This window comes from Notamacropus eugenii, chromosome 1 (genome assembly GCF_028372415.1).
Source record: "Notamacropus eugenii isolate mMacEug1 chromosome 1, mMacEug1.pri_v2, whole genome shotgun sequence".
In the NCBI taxonomy this organism is placed as follows: Eukaryota; Metazoa; Chordata; class Mammalia; order Diprotodontia; family Macropodidae; genus Notamacropus; species Notamacropus eugenii.
The window spans coordinates 452,093,943-452,113,844 of NC_092872.1; the positions used below are offsets into that span (position 1 = coordinate 452,093,943).

The window sequence follows — 19,902 nt, forward strand, 5'->3', positions numbered from 1 at the left end:
TTTCTTTTTTTCTTCTGAAATTCACAATTACAGGTCACCTCATTTCTATGTAGCCAGTGACTTTCTTATACCTTCTTAAGCTTCCTTCTTCTTTTTCATCTTGTGTGACTTTCTCAGAGAAAATTAATTTTTCTTTCTCTATACACATACAAGTTATATACAGAGTAGATAAAATGTAATGGTAAAAGGAGGAAGTAGAAATAGGGGATGAGGTTTGGTGAGAAAGCATTCTTGCAAAAGGTCAGATTTGAACTCACTCTCAGAGGAAGCCAAGGAAGCCAGAAAGTAGAGACAAGCAGAGAGAATCATTCAAGGCATTGGAGACAACAAATGAAAAGTCACAAATTCAGGAGACGGAGTGTCATGTGCTAGGAGTAGGAATAAAGCCAGGATCTTTGAATCATAGAGTATGTGATGGGGAGGAAATGTAAATAATACTGGCACTAATACTGGTACAAGTAGTAGTATAACAGTAGACGTTGATGTAGCACTTTTAAGGTTTAAAAAGTCCAATTTTCTCATTTTATCCTTACAATAACCTGGGAGGTAGATGCTATTGTTATCCATATTTTACAGATGAGGAAACTGAGACACAAGGAGGATAGATGATTTGCTCAGAATCACAGCAGCTCCCAGTAGTGTCTCAGTTAGTATCATGGCAGTTCCAGGGAGAATAGGAAGATGAATTGCTAGTAAGCATTTTAAAACTGGATTTGAATTCAGGACATATTGACTCCCAGTCCATGTGTAATACCAGAAGCCTGAAATAGTAGGAAGGAGCTAAGTTTGAAAGGTTGGAGTTAGCTGGCATTATTCCAACCAAAATAACTGAGATCAATTGGTGTAGACTACAGAATGAAAGATTTGATCTCAGTATTACAACTGTCCAGGAAAAGAATCGTTTCTTTATGAAGTGGTGTGCTACTTATCATTGGAAGTGTTCAGTGGCCACCACCAGAGAAGCTGTTGATGACTGGGTGGGAGATTATACTAAGTAATCTTGAAATATCTTCTAACACTAAAATTCTATAATCTTATAGGTTACATCCCAACATTAAGGGAGTGTTGGCTAATTCCTAAAGAAGGAAAAAAGAACATGGGCCAAGCTAATAAGACCTGGGTAACAGAATTCCTCCTCCTTGGATTTACTGATGACCTTCAGACCCAGTTGCTACTCTTTGTAGCATTCCTGGTGGTCTACTTGGTTACTGTGCTTGGGAACCTGCTCCTCATCTCCCTGGTTCTGACTGACTCACAGCTTCATACACCCATGTACTTTTTCCTGTGCAACTTGTCTACAGCTGACCTCTGTTTCTCTACTACCATTGTTCCCCAAGCCCTAGTCCATATGATTTCCAGGAGAAAGTTCATTTCCTTCATGGGCTGTGCAGCTCAGCTTCTTTTCATCCTCCTTTTTGGATGTACAGAATGTGCATTGTTAGCTGTGATGTCCTATGACAGGTACTTAGCTATTTGTGACCCCATGCACTATCCTCTCATCATGACATGGAAGGTGTGTATCCAGTTTGCCTTAGGATGCTGGGTCAGTGGCATACTAGTGTCCATGGTGGATACAGCATTCACACTACGACCTCCATATCAGGGAGAAAATAGGATCCCTCATTTCTTTTGTGAGCCCCCAGCTCTCCTAGCCCTGGCATCTGCAGACACCTATAGCTCACAGATGGCCATTTTCCTCATGGGTGTGGTAATTCTTCTTGCACCTGTAACTTTGATCCTGGTGTCCTATGGATGTATCATAGTGACTGTTGTCAGGATGAAGACAGCCTCAGGGAGACTCAAAGCATTCTCCACCTGTGGCTCCCACCTTCTTGTTGTTCTCATTTTTTATGGGTCAGCCATACTTTCCTATATGACTCCCAAGACTGCTAAGGAACAAGGCAAGCTGGTGTCTGTGTTCTATGCAGTGATAACCCCCATGCTTAATCCCCTCATCTACAGTTTAAAGAATAAAGATGTGAAGAGGGCACTCAGAAATGCAGTTATTAAGGGACCACCAGGGAGATTCTGATATTATAATCCTTGTTTGTCTCTATCCTTCACCTTAAAAGCTTACTGTGTACTCCATACTTTGGAAGAAACGCCTTTTTCCTTGACACTAGGGATACAGAACACTGGAGGACAATTTGCCTTGCTCTCAACTTTTAGATACAATTTTTGTATATAGTTTCCCGCATTGTGTCTTCAATCATGGAGAGAGATGTGAGCAAATGTATCAATCATTGTGGAGAACTGGGTGGTTTTTCTCATATGGGGGACTGAAATGAATACTGTGGGTGTGGCATTATAATGGCCCCTGGAAATTCTTCACTGAACTTTTGAATTGAATTGGATTAGATATGGTGGAAAGATTTTTTAAATAAGAGGCAGTCAATAATTTGTAAAGCTGTGAAGCAGCTGAGAAAAAAAGGCTAACTTGATCTTAGACTGCCTGCCAATAATAGGTAGTGAAAAATGCGCATATTTACACTTACTTTGTACTCTGAAGTACAGTGGCACCTCTCCACTGGTACGATACCTTCTGGAGTACTTTGTTCTCTATCTAATGCAAAACTAAGAAAGACATTTCTAAGTTAAAGGATGTCTTGAGGAAGGTGACCAAGATAATAGAAGGACCTGGTGGGATTTAAACCAGGTATGCAATATTTCTAATATTTCAATATTAGAAAAACTATTACCATAATTGACCATGTCAATTATAAAACCAATGGAAATCATATAATTAGATCAATAGATATACATAAAAAACTTTTGATAAAATACAGCACCCATTCCTATTATAAACATTAGAAAGTATAAGAATAAAAGATTTCTTTCAAATAAATAATATCTATCTAAAAAAATCAGCAAAGATTATCATTAAAGGGGATAAATTAGAAGCCTTCCAAATAAGATCAGGGGTAAAATAAGGATTCCCATTATAATATTGTACTAGAAATGTTAGCCTTAGCATTAAGCAAAGAAAAAGTAAATGAAGAAATAAGACTAGGCAATGAAGAAACAAAACTATCACTCATTGCAGATGATTAGATGGACAACCCTAAAGAATCAACTAAAGAACTACTTGAAATAATTAATATCTTTAGCAAAGTTGCAGGATATAAAATAAACTCACATAAATAATTAGAATTTCTATATATCACCAACAAAACTCAGCAAGAAGAGATAAAAAGAGAAATTCCATTTAAAATAAGTGCAGACAATATAAAGTGTCTACTTACCAAGACAAACCCAGGAATCATATAAAGTCAGGTCTAAACAATTGGGAAAGAATGACATGGGTAGGCTGAGCTAATATAATTAAAATGACAATTCTACCTAAATTAATTAAGTTATTCGTTACCATACCAAACTACCAAAAATTATTTTATAGAGCTAGAAAAAATAGCCACAAAATTCATATGGAAGACCAAAAGGTCAAGAATACCAAAGTAAATTAATGAAAAAAATGCAAAACAAGGTGGCCTAGCCATGCCATATCTAAAAGTATTATACAATGACAATTATCAAAACTGCATGGTATCAGCAACATTATGTAATGATCAGCTATGAATAACTCACCTCTTCTCAGCAACACAATGATCCAGGACAAGTACAAAGGACACAAAAGGAAATTCTATCTATCTAGACAAAGAACAAATGGATTCTGAATGCCAATCAAAACATTTTTTATTTCACTTACTTTATTCTTCCTTGTGTTATTTTCCATTTTGATCTGTTTCTTCTTCCACAACTATGACTAATATAGAAATATCTTTTACATGTAAAAATTACATCAAGCTGCCTACCATTTCCTGAAGAGGGGAGGGCAAGAAGAAGTGAGAAAGTTTGGAACTCAAAATCTTGTAAAAATGAATGTTAAAAGTGTTCTTGATATATGACAGGGGAAAAATAAAATACTATTAAAAGACAAAAAAATAAGGAAAAACTATTTGGTACTGATTAAGAAAGAGAGTGATAGATCAGTGGAATTGATTAGGAACACAAGACAGTAGCAAAGATTATAATAATCTATTGTTTGATAAACCTATAGACTCCAGTTTCTGGGAAACAAACTCACTATTTTACAAAAACTGCTGGGAAAATTGGAAAATAGTATGGCAGAAACTAGGCATAGACCAACAGGTATACCACCACTGTATACCACAATAAGTTCAAATTGGATACATGATTTAGACTTACAGTGTGATACCACAAGCAAATTAGGAAATCAACAAATAGGTTACCTGTCAGATATGGAGAAAGTAGGAATTTATGACCAAACAAAATATAGAGAACATTATGAAATGAAAAATGGATAATTTTAATTGCAATAAATTTTAAAAAATTACAGAAACAAAACCAATACAATCAAGATTAGAAGGAAAGCAGAAAGATGGGAAACAATTTTTACAGCAAGTGTTTCTAATGAAGGCCTCATTTCTCAAACATATAGAGAAATGAATCAAATTTATAAGAATACAAGTCATTCCCCAATTGATAAAAGTCAAAGAATATGAACAGGAAGTTTTCAGATGAAGAAATTAATGGTATCTATAGTCACATGAAAAAGTGCTCTAAATCACTGTTGATTAGAGAAATTCAAATTAAAACAACTTAGAGGTACCACTTCACAATATCAGATTGTTTAATATGACAAAAGAGGAAAATTATAAACGCTGGAGAAGATGTGGGAAAATTGTGAAGCTAATGTATTGTTAGTGTATTATGAATCTGTCCAAACATTTTGGAGACAATTTGGAAGTATGCACAAAAAGCAATCAAATCAGGCATACTTTTGAGCCAGCAATACTACTAGTAGGTGTGTATCTGAAAGAGATCATAAAAAGAGAAAAAGGGCATGTGCAAAAGTATTTATAGCAGTTCTTTTTGTGCTATCTAAGAATTGGAAACTGAGGGGATGTCCATCAATTAAGGAATGGCTGAAAAAGTTGTGGTATATAAATGTAGTGAAGTAATATCGTTTTATAAAAATAGTGAGCCGACATATTTCAGAAAAACCTAGAAAATCTTACATGAACTGATGCTGAGTGAAGTGAGCAGAGCAAGGAAATTATTGCACACAGTAACAGCAACATTGTGCAGTGATCAACTATGATAGATTTAGCTCTTCTCAGCAATGTATGATCCAAGACAATTTCAAAAGATTCATGCTGGAAAATGCTATCTATATCCATAGAAAGAACTATGGAGTCTGAATGTAGATCAAAGCATACTACTTTCACTTTCTTTTCTTTTTTTGTGGCTCTTCCCATTTGTTGTTTCTTATTTCACAACATGACTAATGCAGAAATGTTTAAATGATTGCACCTGTATAAGATATCAGATTGCTTGCTATCTTGGGGAAGGGAAATGGGAGAGAAGGAGGTAAAAATAATTGAAACTCAAAATCTAATAAAATATGTTGAAAACTATCTTTACATGTAACTGGGAAAAAATAGTATTTGCCAAAAAAGAAAAGAAAAAAACACTTTTCACAATACTGTCCTTCAAAAATAGAATGAGCTGCAGTGAGATGTATAGTGTGTTTCTTATCTCTGAATAAGCAAAGCCTGGTGATCACTTGTCATGGATATTTAATACACAATTCATGATTTGGGTTGAATTAAATGGTTTCTGAGGAACAATTCTAAGACTCTCTGATTTGAATTTGTGGTTTATATATATCACCAAAACACCAAGATAATTAAATTCCATCAGTCAATATGACACAGACATTTTTTTGTCAGTAAAACTAACATTTGAAAATATGATCTAGAATTCATCTGCTGTCTTACATTTAAAAATAGATTTATTTCCATATGATAGCAAAAATAAGTAGGTCCCATGCCTGATCACTTAAGTACTCTGTCATTCATTCTTTGACAGAAAGAATATGGGAATGGGAGGAGATAGGAGTTTGATCATTTGTGGTTGAAGATTCAGGTAAGCTTCATGTTAGCTGCATTATAATTTTCTCTTTTCTATGCTACCTGAGAACAACTGAGAAAAGAAACATATAGCATAGGGTCTATCCTAATGAGCAAAGAAATCCTCCAGAGGGTATTATATGCCTCAGAGAGAATATCTACATAATAGCCCATCAAATTGGGTCTATCTTCAAAGAATCACACCTTAATTGAAATGCAAGTACTTTAAACCACCAAGGATACTTAAGAAAGGCTAATTTAACCACTTATCACTTCTCCCCCAATTCTCCTTTCTCTCTTTCTGGACTTTTTATAATGATTGAAATGTGTTTTCTGCTTTCTGGACAAGATCTCTGTGGTTTCTATCCTATCCACTGGCTACTTCTTATTCATCTGTTCTATCTTCCTCCCTTGAAGTCTCTTCACTGAATATGAGATTCCTTTCTGTTCGTTTTGGTCTACCAGGTGAGAAAGTTAGATTAAGGATAGAAAAAAGTTTCTTGGAAAGGGGAGTTTGATCTTGGATGTTTTCTTTTATTTTACGATCTCCTTTCCATGGCATTTGATAGCCCAATATTCTATCCTTGTCAGTAGATATACCTAAACATTTTCCAAAAGGGATTTTTATTCCCTATAAGCAAAATATACTACTCAGCAACTGACAAGGAATCAACATTACCTAGGTGATGATTGAAATGAAAGGTAGAATTCCTTTAATATAGTGTTATTTGGATTGCAAAATGAGAGGATTGGACTAAATGTAATCTGAAGTTCTTTCCAAGTCTCCCTCTATGACGCTTTGATCAGAAGACAATATATCTCATATTAACCTGCAGAAGTCATAAATGTGCTGCCTCATACCAATTTATCTCTACCAAAGGAAAATGAGGAGAAATGCAGTATTTCTTGCCTAGTTGGTCACTCTCTGTGGGCAAATTCTAAGATAAGTGAAGGATTAAGAACCAGTTACATCAGGGAAATGCTGATTCTCCCTCACTATACAATTTCTCCTTCCCTTAGCCTTCAACACTTTTGGACAGCCCTTAACATTACAGTTTTCAATGAGAACATTTAAGCACATTTCTAATAAGAAACCTAGTGTGGTAAATTCTGAGAATCCCTTTTGAGACCTTTTGACTGCTTTTGTCTTTAAAAAGAACAGAAAAGGTCAAGTTGTAAAGAAATGAAGACTCCATTTAGTTCCCATACTGAAGCTACTTCTTCAACTAGGAATCTATGTGAGCTCTACCAATAAAAACATATGTACAGATATTATTAAAAGGATTGCTTGTGAGTACTTAAAAAGATAAACAGTAATTAATATAATCTAACAGAGATTTATCAAGAACAATTCTTGACAGACTAACCTTTTTATTTTGACAATTGTTAAAAAACATACATTAATTTCTACTTAATGTTGAGTTCTCTATGTAATAGAGATACAAAGAAAGACAAAATACAATCCCTCTTCTCAAGTTGCTTATAGTCTGATGGGGCAGAAAATATACAAATAATTATTTACAAACAAGCTGCTTACATGATAAATTGGAAATAATCAAAAAAGGGGAGGATCTAGAATTAAGGGTCTATCAGCAAAAGCTTTCTCTGGAAGGTTAAATGTTAGGTGGTACTTGAAGGAAGCCAGGGAAACCACAAGGTAGAAATGAAAATAGTGAGTAGTTCAGGCATGGAGGACTAACCAGTAAAAATGCCTGGAATTGGTAGCTGTAGAGGTTTGTCTGAGGGACATAAAGAGTATTATCATAGGATCTCTGAATGCAAAGTGGTTGGAGATATAAGGTATAAAAAGATCAGAAATGTGGACATTGCAGCAGATTATGAAGGGCTGAGTGCTAGGCTTATAGGTGTATGAAATGCTATAAACATTTCTGATTTTAGAAAGGATTCTTACAAATTTTTCATTATGAACAAGATGAGGTGATATGGTCTCAGTAATAGTACAATTAGATGGAGTCAAGAGTGGTTGAACGACTGAAACCAAAGAAAGTTAATCAAAAGATCACCTCAAAATGTAGAGTGGGTGGTGTTAGTCCCTTCTAGAGTGTTTCCGGGGAGCTCTCTCTTAGTCCTGTAACTGTTGTTCAGCATTTCTATTAATTGTTGGTATCAAGGATTAGATAACCCTGCTATCAAAGTCTTAGGCAGCACATAATATAAAGGATAGCTAAGAAGTTCCGTGCCACAATTGGAATCCAACAAGTAGATGTTCGCAAACTAAAACAAATGGACTAATCCAAAAAATTAAATTTAATAAAGACAAATGTATATTCCTACACCTCAGTTCAAATTATTGGAGCTAGAAACTGTTCATACAGAAAAGGTCAATGACTTTTGGTGGACTGAAATCTATCATTTGCCAAAATGTAACATGGCAGACAACAACTTTGCTAGAATCTTAGCAGCAGTCCAGAGCAAGAGAACTTACTTTTGTACTGCATTGTTCTTTAGACAGACCATGTCTGAACCACTGCATAAAGTTGTAATAGCCATATTTGTGAGAGAAGAGAGAATGATAAGCTGGAGCATGCGAAGATAGTGGTGACTAGGAGACTTGGAACCATATTAAAACATCTTGAAGGGTCTGGGAAAATTCAGACTGCAAAAGATAAGACTTGAGAATGGTTGTAACTTGACAACTTCTGTCAAGTATATGAAAGACTGTTGTAGGGAAAAGAGATTAACCTCTTTTTTTACCCCAGAAGGAAGAACTAGGAGCAAAGGACAAAAACTGGAGAGAAGCAGATTTTATTTGCTATCAGATAAAAGCTTTTTAATAAAGTTGTCCAAAAGTAGAATAAACAGACTCAAATGGTACTGAGTTCCTTCATCACCAGATGTCTTTAAGAAGTCACACTAGATTATGTAGAATAGATTACTATCAAGCTACGGAATGAATTGTATAAGCATTGAGGCTGCTAGAAACAATAAGGTTCTGTGCTTTTCTGAGTTAGCTTTGCATAGTCTTCCTCATATCATGGCAGAAAGACAGGACAAGTTGGGAGTTTGTATTCTGAATCACCCTTACCCCTTTCAGGGCCCTGCATCTGATCAAGTTTTGCATAATTTGGTAAAAGTAAGAAAGCAGAAAGCAGAAGAGTAAAAATTGAAGCACAGAGGGAGCCAATCTGAAAAATATCCAGAACCCAAAATCAGAAATCATACCTCATGCTCTTGACCTCCCAAGAAAGAAAATACTTTATGTGTTAAGGAGTTACAACATGTTAATGTCACTAAGTTATACCATTTTGGGATGCTACCAGGTTGATTTATAATGAATTTTAGAGTATTTGTAATGAAAGGTTATTTATTTCTTTCAAATACTGTTAATGGCAAGTTTTTAAGCAGATGTTTAGAAGCAAATTTAATTATGATTAAAAACAATCACTTGAACAATTAATGAACTAAATTCCTTAAATTATCTTCATTTAAGACAGTTACACAGGTCCAAAGCTGCTTACTCTGCAATAATCAAAGGGAAAAATTTGGAATTAATCAGTTGGAATTAATCACTAGTTTCAGTGACTCTCATCTAATCGAGTGCTATTTTCTTTATAGATATTTCCTGATTCATAAGTATGGCATTATAGAAATTCATTTGTGAGTCAGTGGTTTGAAGTTCAGACTTAATTGTCCCATCTCAACAATATTATAGTTGGTTTTTAGGATCCCATATCTACCCTCAAAGGCCTATTTCAATAAGATTATTTGTATCAAAGACTAGTAAAAATACTGCTGCAACGTTAATAATAAAATATACTTCATTAAATACATAATAAAAACAAAACACCAAAACTAAAGGGTAGCTAAGTGGCACAGTAGGATAGAGTGCTAAGTCTTAAGTCAGGAAGATTCATTTTCCTGAGCTCAAATCTGGCCTCAGATACTTAATAGCTGTGTGACCATGGACAAGTCACTCTTTGCCTCAGTTTTCTCATCTGTAAAATGAGCTAGAGAAGGAAATGGCAAAGCATTCTAGTATCTCTGCCAAGAAAACCCCAGATGGGATCATGAAGAGTAGGACATGACTGAAATGATTGAACAACAACACTAAAATCAGTTTTTTCCTTTGAATATCTGTGGTTGAGGAAATGCCAGTTTAATCTAAAGAAAGATGGGAAGGTAAGCAAATCATGTAATCTCTGTTTGCCTGAGTTGCCTTGACCATAAAGTGGAGATCATATTATCAACTACCTCCTAGGGCTGGTTGTTGTTGTTGGAATCAAATAAGGTAATATTTTAAAAGCTCTTGGTAGAGTTCCTCACACTTAATATAAATTCTAGCTATTATTATCATAGATAGCTACTATACTCATTACTGGCTAAGGGCATCAAGAAAGTCTGTGGCTAAAGTAATATTCTGTTAAATTTTAAAGGATAAGCATGGATTGACAGTCAAAGAGAAAGAAGGAAAGAAAATGTTGATCTTCACTAACTAGTTTTCATTAGCATTCTCTGAGTCAAAACTTTGGGCAATTTCTCCATTTGGCTATAGATAGAGTGGAAAAACTCAAAGAAATAAATCTAAAATAATCCCTGTTGGTCCCTCTGAGAAGGAAGATTCTCCATCAGAGAACATGCATTCAGATGAAGTGAAAGGAACCTAAAAACCCAGATTACCAGGACCAGGTTTATTTATTGCCCCAAAGATCTTGCTCTTTTTCTCTTCTCCTTTGCACTGCCCCACTATCTTATAGAAGAAATATCCCTGGCCAAAATAATGTCACTGTCATCTCTGTTTTTTGAGAATAGTGAACAATGAAGGATAACACAAACTGAAGGACTGGTACATTTTCTAGTGTTTTCTCTATGTCCCATATTAAATGTTCATTTGCCACTGATGCATTGGGGAATGACAGTATCTGTCTATCTATCATTTATCTATCTATCATCTTTTTAACTATCATTATTCCCCAATTGCACAGTGGTAAACAGACATGAATAAATAGTTCTCATGAAAATTACAAACTATTAATTGCCATATAAAAGGATATACCAAGTCAAAAATAATAGAAATATATATCAAACCACTTGCAGTTTCACCTCTCACCCAGAAAATTGGAAATGATAAAAGATAGAAATAGTTAGTGTTTGAGAGGTGGTGAGAAGACATGCACACTAATGTATTCTTGGTGGCACTGTGAATCAGTACAACCACTTTGAAACGCAATTTGGAATTATGTAAATAAAGTAAAATGTCTATACCCTTTGTCCCAGAGTTTCCATTGGCCAGGATATACCTCAAAGAGATAAATGATAATAATAAGTCTCTATATACACCATGATATTCGTAACAACACTTCTTGCAAAGAGCTGGAAGCAAAGTACATTCTCTTTGGGTAACAGCTAAACACGATGATACATGAATATTATGTAACATTATTGTACAATAAGAAATGTGATATATGATGATTATAGAGAAGAATGGAAAGACATAAACTTATGTTGACTGAAGTAAGTATAGCCAAAAATATGTATAATGACTACAAAAATGTAAATGAAAAGAACAAATACCTCAAAATAACTGAAAGTGAGTGGTGCATGATTGCAAGGAAAAGCAAACCTCCCATCTCACTCTTTTATTGAAATAGGAGGTCTATGGATGTGAAACAATCAATATGTTTTTCAGACTTTTTAATGTAACTGATTTTTATTTATTTTTTCTCTTCTATTTCTTTTTTCTTTATAAAATATTCTTGATTTATTGTTTAGCCCTTGGGAAGGGAGAAGAGAGAGAGAGATACAAAGAGAAATTCAGGCAAGAAAAACAAATGATATTAATAATGTATTTGAAAAGCAAAGGAGTCAACAGAAATTTTATGCAAGTATGTAACCTGTTGAGTGGTATAATCTCTGCATTGGAAAGGACCTTATAGATAATCCAGTTGAACTTCCCTTCACTCATCAATTGTTCCACTGTTAGGTGTTCAATGAACACTTTGAATGACAAGACAAAATCCATTTGGGAATATTTCAAATTGTTAGAAAATATTCCCTTCTATTGAGATGAAATCTCTGTAGTTTTCTAATTTTTTCCTTAGTTCTGTTTCTATCTTCTAGATCAGCACATCATGAGTCTAACCTTTCTGCCACATGAAAACTTTCCATATATTTTAAGACAGCTCTCATGTTCTTCTCTAACCTTCTACTTTCGAGACTAAGCCAACTGCTGTGGGCTCCTTCAACCCCTCCACCACCAGAAGGTTAGGGTTAGACCACTCTACTCTCTCAGACAGGCCCAACAGGATTTTTTCCATTGACTTTCTAATTTTCCATTGACTGTCTAATCCTAATTTTTAGGATTGTGAAGTCTAGCAACCACTACAGGTGCCAGAGATTCAGTCCCCTAAAGTCTGCTCAGGGTCCATCTGGGCCGGTGTGACCCATGGTGGACTGCACTCTGCTCCGAGTGTGGTGTGATAGACGCTACCCTTCAACCTTCCAGGCTGTCTTGGACTGGATATATATTTCTCTCCTTCATTCTGTGGGTTCTACAGCTCCAGAATTTGTTTAGAGTCATTTTTTACAGATATTTGACTGGGCTTGGGTGGAAAACTCTAGAAGTCCTTGTTTCTACTCTGCCATCATGGCTCCACTCTCATTTATAAATATTTCTGTACATCCATGCATACATCTACACATGTGTATGTATATGGAGAGAGACAGAGAGAGAAAGAAAGAGAGAGAGAGAGAGAAACAGCTTTTCAAGTAGTTTTTACCATTGACCTATTGGAGAATGACCTTCTCTCTCTGCATGCATGTGTATGTTTATATGTGTGTGTGTTTGTGTAAGACATACACATATATCTCACATATTTCTGTATTTTCTAAGCTATTTATATAACTTGGAAAATAAACGTTTACTGGAGTAATTTTATACAAAGTAATTTTCACCCAATCAGCTGTTCCCTTCTAAACTTAGATACATTTGTTTAGGCAGATTTTCTTTTTCATGGAATCAAAATTCCCTGTTATCTTTTTTTTTATATGTAATTTATTTAGTTTTCAGTTCTCAACATTCACTTCCACAAGAATTTGGATTCAAAATTTTCTCCCCATCTCACCTCACCCTCCACCCCAGGACAGTATGCATCACATCCACCCCTTCCTCCAGTCTGTCCTCCCTTCTCTTAGCCACCCTTTTTCAATCCCCCTTTCCCTCTATTTTCCTGTAGGGCAAAATAGATTTCAATACTCCATTGCCTGTATAACTTAATTTTCAGTTGCGTGCTTAAACAATTTTTAACATTGATTCTTAAGGCTTTGAGTTCCATATTCTCTCCCTCCCTCCCCAACCACCCTCATTGAGAAAACAAGCAATTCAGTATAGGTCATACATGTGTAACAATGCAAAACATTTCCATAACAATTATGTTGTAAAAGATTAATCACATTTCCCTCTGTCCTATCCTGTCCTTCATTTATTCCATTCTCTCCCTTGACCTGTCCTCCCACAATAGTGTTTGCTTCTGATTATCCCTTTCCTCAATTTGCTGTCCTTTCTATTATCTTCCCTCTCCTGTCCCCTTCCCGTTTGCTTTCCTGAAGGGTAAAGTATATTTCTATATTCATTGGAGTGTGTGTTTTTCTCTCCTTAAACCAAATCCCATGAGAGTAAGATTCTATTATTTCCTTTTATCTCCTCCTCTTTTCCTCCATTGTAAAAGCTCTTTTTTCAATCATATATGTGAGATGATTTCCCACATTCTACCTTTCCTCTTCTCTTACTCCTAGTACATTCCATTCAACAATAAATTTTATTTTTTTAGGTACTTTCCTTTCATATTCAGCTCAGCCTGTGCCCTCTGTCTACGTATGTGTACATATATATATGTACACATATATAATATGTGTATATATACATACACACATAAACTTATGTACCTATACATATCTATACATATATAATATACACATACATGCATACCCATACACACCTACATAAATATATTCCATTTAATTGCCCTAATACTGACAAAGGTCTCATGAGCTACAAAGAACATCTATCCATGTGGGAATATAAACAGTTCAACTTTAATGAGTTCCTTAAGGCTTCTCTTTCCTGTTTACCTTTTCGTGGTTCTCTTTATTCTTGTATTTGAAAATCAATTTTCAATTCAACTCTGGCCTTTTCAACAAGAATTTGTGGAAGTTCTCTATTTCGTTGAAATTCCATTTTTCCCCTGAGGTATTATACTTAGTTTGGCTAGGTAGGTGATTCTTGGTTTTAATTCTATCTCCTTTGACCTCTGGAATATCTTATTCCAAGCCCATTGATCTCTTAGTGTAGATGCTGCTAAATCCTGTGTTATCTTGATTGTATTTCCACAATACTTGTATTGCTTCTTTCTGCCTGCTTGTAATATTTTCTCCCTGATCTGGGAATTCTGGAATTTGGCTACAATATTCCTTGGAGTTTTCCTTTTGGGATCCCTTTAAGGAGGTGATTGGTGAATTCTTTCCATTTCTATTTTACCCTCTGGTTATAGAATAGCAGGACAGTTTTCCTTGGCAATTTCTTGAAAGCTGATGACTAGGATCTTTTTTTGATCATGGTTTTCAGGTGGAGCAATAATTTTTAAATTATCTCTCCTGGATCAATTTTTCAGGTCAGTTGTTTCTCCAATGAGATAGTTCATATTGTCTGCTATTTTTTCATTCTTTTGGTTTTGTTGTATAATTTATTGGTTTCTCATAAAGTCATTAGCTTCCATCTGCTCCATTCTAATTTTTAAAGAACTATTTTCTTCAGTGAGCTTTTGGACCTCCTTTTCCATTTGACTAATTCTGCTTTTTAAAGCAATCTTCTCCTCTTTGGCTTTTTTGGATCTCTTTTGCCATTTGGGTTAGTCAGTTTTTAAAGGTATTATTTTCTTCAGCATTTTTTGGGCCTCTTTTAGCAAGCTGTTGACTTGCTTTTCATGATTTTCCACTATTGTTCTCATTTCTCTTCCCAGTTTTTCCTTCACCTCTCTTACTTGATTTTCAAAACAGTTTTTAAGCTCTTCTATGGCCTGAGACCACTGCATATTTTTTGGAGGTTTTGGATGTAGAAGCCTTCACTTTTATGTCTTACTCTTATGTTATGCTTTGTTCTTCCTCACTCAAAGGGGATGGAAGAAAATACATTTTCACCAAGAAGGTAACCTTCCATAGTCTTATTTTTTCCCTTTTTGGGCATTTTTCCATCCAATTACTTGACTTTTGAGTCCTTTTTCAAGTAGAAAGTATACTCTAAGGACCTGTAAGTTCTCAGTTCCTCCAAGGTGACACAATCAAGGGATAGGTGTTTACTCCTCTCCTGGCCTGCACTCTGGTCTGTGAGTAAGCACAAGCACTCTTTTCTGTCCTCTAACTGTGAATAGGATTCCCTCTCCACAGCCACCACCAGTTCTACCATGCCAGCCAGCTCTCCTCATCACCCCAGGACTGCCAATTTTGGCTGATATCCAGAGCAGCTGCTTGATTCCCCTAGTGTGTTTAAGCAGAGAGCTCCAAGAATAGAAGCTGCTGCTGCCTGGATGGGGGCTGGGTGCAAAGTGTGCTTCCCTCTCACCCAGGTGAAATAGCTTTCTTACTGGACTTTGAAGCTGTTTTGGGCATTTGTGGGTTGAGAAATCTGGGAACCACAGCTGCTACCCATGATTCTGCTTGCTGAAGCCTGCTGCAGTCCAGTCCATGCTATATGGCCCAGGCTGGGCTGTGCGCTGCTCTGAGCCTGCTGCAATGAACCTTTCCTGTTGGCCTTCCAGGCTGTCTTGGGCTAGAAATTTGTTACATTCTTTCATTTTGTGGCTTCTGCTGCTCTACAATTCATTTAGAGTCATGTTTTACATGTCATTTATGTGCTGTGGGGGGAGAACTTGAAAAGGTCTGTCCTTCTACACTGCCATCTTGACTCTGCCCTTCTCCTGTTATCTTTTCTGTCTCTATCCCTTGTTTATCTTCTAGCCTATCCTCAACTCTTAGATTTTAAAGGTTTATTATTTGTTTTTTCTATATATTTTATGACATGATCTTTACTACAAAGTTCATGTGTTCATTTAAAAATTATTGTAGAATATAACATAACATGCTAAGCTGAACTTCATTTATAGCATATTGATTTTCCAGCATTTTTTAAATAAAATAAGGAGTGCTTTAAAAAATAATTTATTTTTTGCATATTGAACTCTGAATTATTGAATTAGATGGTTCCTGATTCTCCCTTTTCTAATATTTTATTGATCTACTTCTCTATCTTTAGACCTATATCAAATTATTACTAGGACTGATGTTTTATAGCAAAATTCAAGATACAGAATAAGTATTCTCTCTTCATTCCTACCATTTTCATTATTTCCTTTGATATTCTAGATCATTTACTTCTCCATATGAAATTATTGGCTCCTTCCTAGAAAAATCAAAAGTCCAAACATGAGTCAAACAAACCAGACCAGAGTGACAGAATTCATCCTCCTGGGACTTTCAGAGGACCCTCACACTCAGCTACTGCTCTTTGTATTAGTGTTGGGGGTCTACTTGGTTACTGTTCTTGGAAACTTGCTCCTCATCTCTCTGGTTCTCACTGACTCCAGTCTCCATACACCCATGTACTTTTTTCTGTGCAATTTGTCCACAGCTGACCTCTTCTTCTCTACCAACATTGTTCCCCAAGCCCTAGTCCACATGCTGTCTGAGAGAAAGGTCATTTCCTTCTTAGGATGTGCAGCACAGCTTTTTCTCTTTTTCATTTTTGGTTCTACCCAATGTGCTCTGTTAGCTGTGATGTCCTATGACCGTTATTTGGCAATCTGTGACCCCATGCATTACTCTCTCATCATGACAGGGAGGTTGTGTGGTCTCTTGGTCTTGGGATGCTGGACCAGTGGCTTTCTAGTTTCCATTGTAGATACTACATTCACACTACACCTACCATATCAAGGAGACAATATAATTGCTCATTTCTTTTGTGAGGCCCCAGCTATCTTGGCTGTATCATCTGAAGATACCCATAGCACACAGATGGCCATTTTCCTCATGGGAGTCATGATTCTTCTTGCTCCTGTGACCTTGATCCTTGTCTCCTATGGGTCTATCATAGTGACTGTCATCAGGATGAAGACAACCTCAGGGAGACTCAAAGCATTTTCCACCTGCGGCTCCCATCTTCTTGTGGTTATTCTTTTTTATGGATCAGGAATAATGACTCACATGGCACCCAAGTCTTCTAAGGAACAGGGAAAACTGGTGTCTGTGTTTTATGCTGTGGTAAACCCTATGCTTAACCCTCTTATATATAGCCTAAGGAACAAGGACGTGAAGAAAGCACTGGGGAATGCTGTCAACAGACGAAAATTTTGCAGACACAGACCTTCACAATGTAGTTGAATTCATGAATGTCTTTCAGTTCCAAAATTTGTTGTGTCATAACCAACACCACAACCATTCCTTCCATGGGGAGAAAATATATTTTTCCTTCATGATTGGTGGTGGAGAATGCATGTTAATATTGTCAAATATATGTACATAAGCTATTTGTGTATTATATACTTGGAATGTGATTCAAATATGAACTGATCCATCTATCACTCTAGTCAATTAGGTGAACCTACACTAATATAAAGTACTAATGGATGGGTCTTGTTAATTTAGAGTTACCATGTCTCCTGGACATTCTGCACTAGATTTTATGGGGACAGAGAAATACATCATGTGAAGATTCTTGGAAACTGAAAGAAGGAGAAATTTGCAAAGCTCAAATGGTCCTCAAAAGGAAAGAAAAATCTAGTCTTATCTTAGACAGTCCTTAATGTATAGAGTACCAAATGTTTGTATACAGCAACATTATGTTCTTTCTAGGTAGGACCATATCACAAGAATTATGATCAGTAACAATTACAATATGTGGCACTTAGTATGCCCTCAAGGAGTTGACTTAATTGTGTGTGTGTATGAATGTGTGTGTGTAATGGTGTCCAAAGGAAAGTAACAAAAGTTATGAGGAGAAAAAGGTGTATGGTAATAGGTCTAAAGCTATATATTTTTAAAAGAAACCTCAGAGGTGATTTATTTCAACTTGTAGTTATATAATCTTGAGCAGTAGTTAAGCCAACATCCTGGCTCAATATCTTGACAGAATATTTCAATTTTGGACAGCTCTAATTGTGAGGAAAGGATTCTTTTCATATGTCTAGTCATTTGCCTATCTACATACTTTGCCCATTTTTTTAGCTCTGCCTGTGAAGACCAAGAAGAATAAATCTAGTTCATATTCCATTTGACAGACTTGCAAATATTGCAAGAAAGTCATCATGTCCCTTCAAATTAGAAGTTGTATACTGCTACAGATAAAATATCCCTAGCTTTTCAAGCTTCTGTTTCACACAACTAAGTTAGATTGATTTTGCTGCTCTCTTCAGACCAGCTATTTCTAATCATCTACCTTCATTTTGCCCTTTTCAGTGGCTATTTTTAATACAAATGCAGAATGTTACATTTATCCAAATTAAATTTCATCTTGAAAGATTAAACCTATAGGTTTAGGTTCTCTTGAGTCCTGATTTTAGCATTCAGTATATTGTTTGTCCCTCCCAGTTTCTTGTCATCAGAAAAGATACCTCAATTTCAGTCACTGGTTCAAAAAATGAATAACAATAACAGATAATTATGACACTACACTAAAATTCTTCTACAAAGGTACTTTAATTTATTCTTTATCTTTTTTTATTGCAGTCACTCAACTGTATCCAGATAAACCTAACTATTCTGATGATTTAATTCTCATCAAACTATCTTGCCCATAAGAATAGCATGAAAGACTTAGTCAAATACTTTCATAAAATGTGGGTATACTGTATCTATACCTCTCTCCTGATATATCAACTTAATAACCTTGAAAAGGTGAAATGAAATTATATTGATATGGTATTCATTTTCTCAGACTTATTGATAACTGTTCTTTTTATATCATATCCACTATTTATATATCTCCCATTCCACTATTCAAAGAAAAGTATCAAGTTATCAAAGAATAGAAAAACAAAGTGAAAAAAAGCATTTCAGCAAGAGCACCCAGCTTTTCAAGTGCACTTGACAGTATATTCAATATTCCATAACCATTTTGACTATCATCTGCTAATAAAAGACAGTGGTACACTTTCTCAAGTTTTTTTTTCATGTCCATGCTTGGTCATTATAAAATGTTATATTTTATTTTTTGGCCAATTATGTTTAGATTTTTGTCATTGCAAATTTTCTTTTGTGGGTTCTTTTTATTCAAAATATATCCAGTTATTTATCTTATGTTACTGAGAATTATTTATATTTATTATTTGACAGCACTACAATTTTAAATTGCTTTCTTGCATCAAAATTTAGTTATTTCTTCCCCTAATCAATAAGCATTTACTTTGTTTTCAGTTCATTCCTACCACAAAAAGTGTGCCTATTAATATATTGGGTGTGTATGAGAGCTTTATATCTGCCTTTAACATTTTTGGTGTACATGTCTAACAGCTGGATCCTTGGTCAAAAGATAGGGGTTTTAAAGAATTTTTTAGCATAATTCTAAATTGTTACCAGAATTTTTGGACCAATTCACAATTCCACCAAGAGTGTATTCACGTGCCATGGTTTCCACAACTTTTCTCCATTGATTGCTTCTATCTCTTATTATTTCCAATTAATGATTATGAAATCAATAAATCAATAAATTAACTTTTATTAAACACCCTCTACATGTCAGGTACTGTGCTAAGCATTGAGTGTATGAAAGGAAACACAAGACATTCTCTGCTCTCAAGGATCTTACAGCCTAATAGAGGAGACAACATGCAAGCAAATAAATACAAAGTGACTTATGTGAAATATAAAAAGGAAACAATTAAAAGAAGGAGGGTACTGGAATAAAGAAGGGTTAGGGAAGGATTCCTGTAGAAGGTAGTTAGTTGGGTCTTAAAGGAAGTCAGGGAGG

General features: G+C 35.4%; 2 protein-coding genes across 2 annotated transcripts; both read left to right on the forward strand.

The window, feature by feature from the left end:
* Window positions 1–1,096: 1,096 nt before the first annotated feature.
* On the forward strand, window positions 1,097–2,032 carry LOC140518378 (olfactory receptor 2D2-like). The gene has a single exon (XM_072630511.1). It carries the CDS (start codon window positions 1,097–1,099, stop codon window positions 2,030–2,032), a length of 936 nt encoding a protein of 311 aa, XP_072486612.1.
* A 14,332-nt stretch (window positions 2,033–16,364) lies between these two features.
* LOC140518383 (olfactory receptor 2D2-like) lies at window positions 16,365–17,318 on the forward strand. The gene has a single exon (XM_072630523.1). It carries the CDS (start codon window positions 16,365–16,367, stop codon window positions 17,316–17,318), a length of 954 nt encoding a protein of 317 aa, XP_072486624.1.
* Window positions 17,319–19,902: the final 2,584 nt, after the last annotated feature.

Coding starts and splice junctions, on each gene's coding strand:
- LOC140518378 (XM_072630511.1), top strand. CDS start 1,097: ATGGGCCAAGCTAATAAGACCTGGGTAACAGAATTCCTCCTCCTTGGA.
- LOC140518383 (XM_072630523.1), top strand. CDS start 16,365: ATGAGTCAAACAAACCAGACCAGAGTGACAGAATTCATCCTCCTGGGA.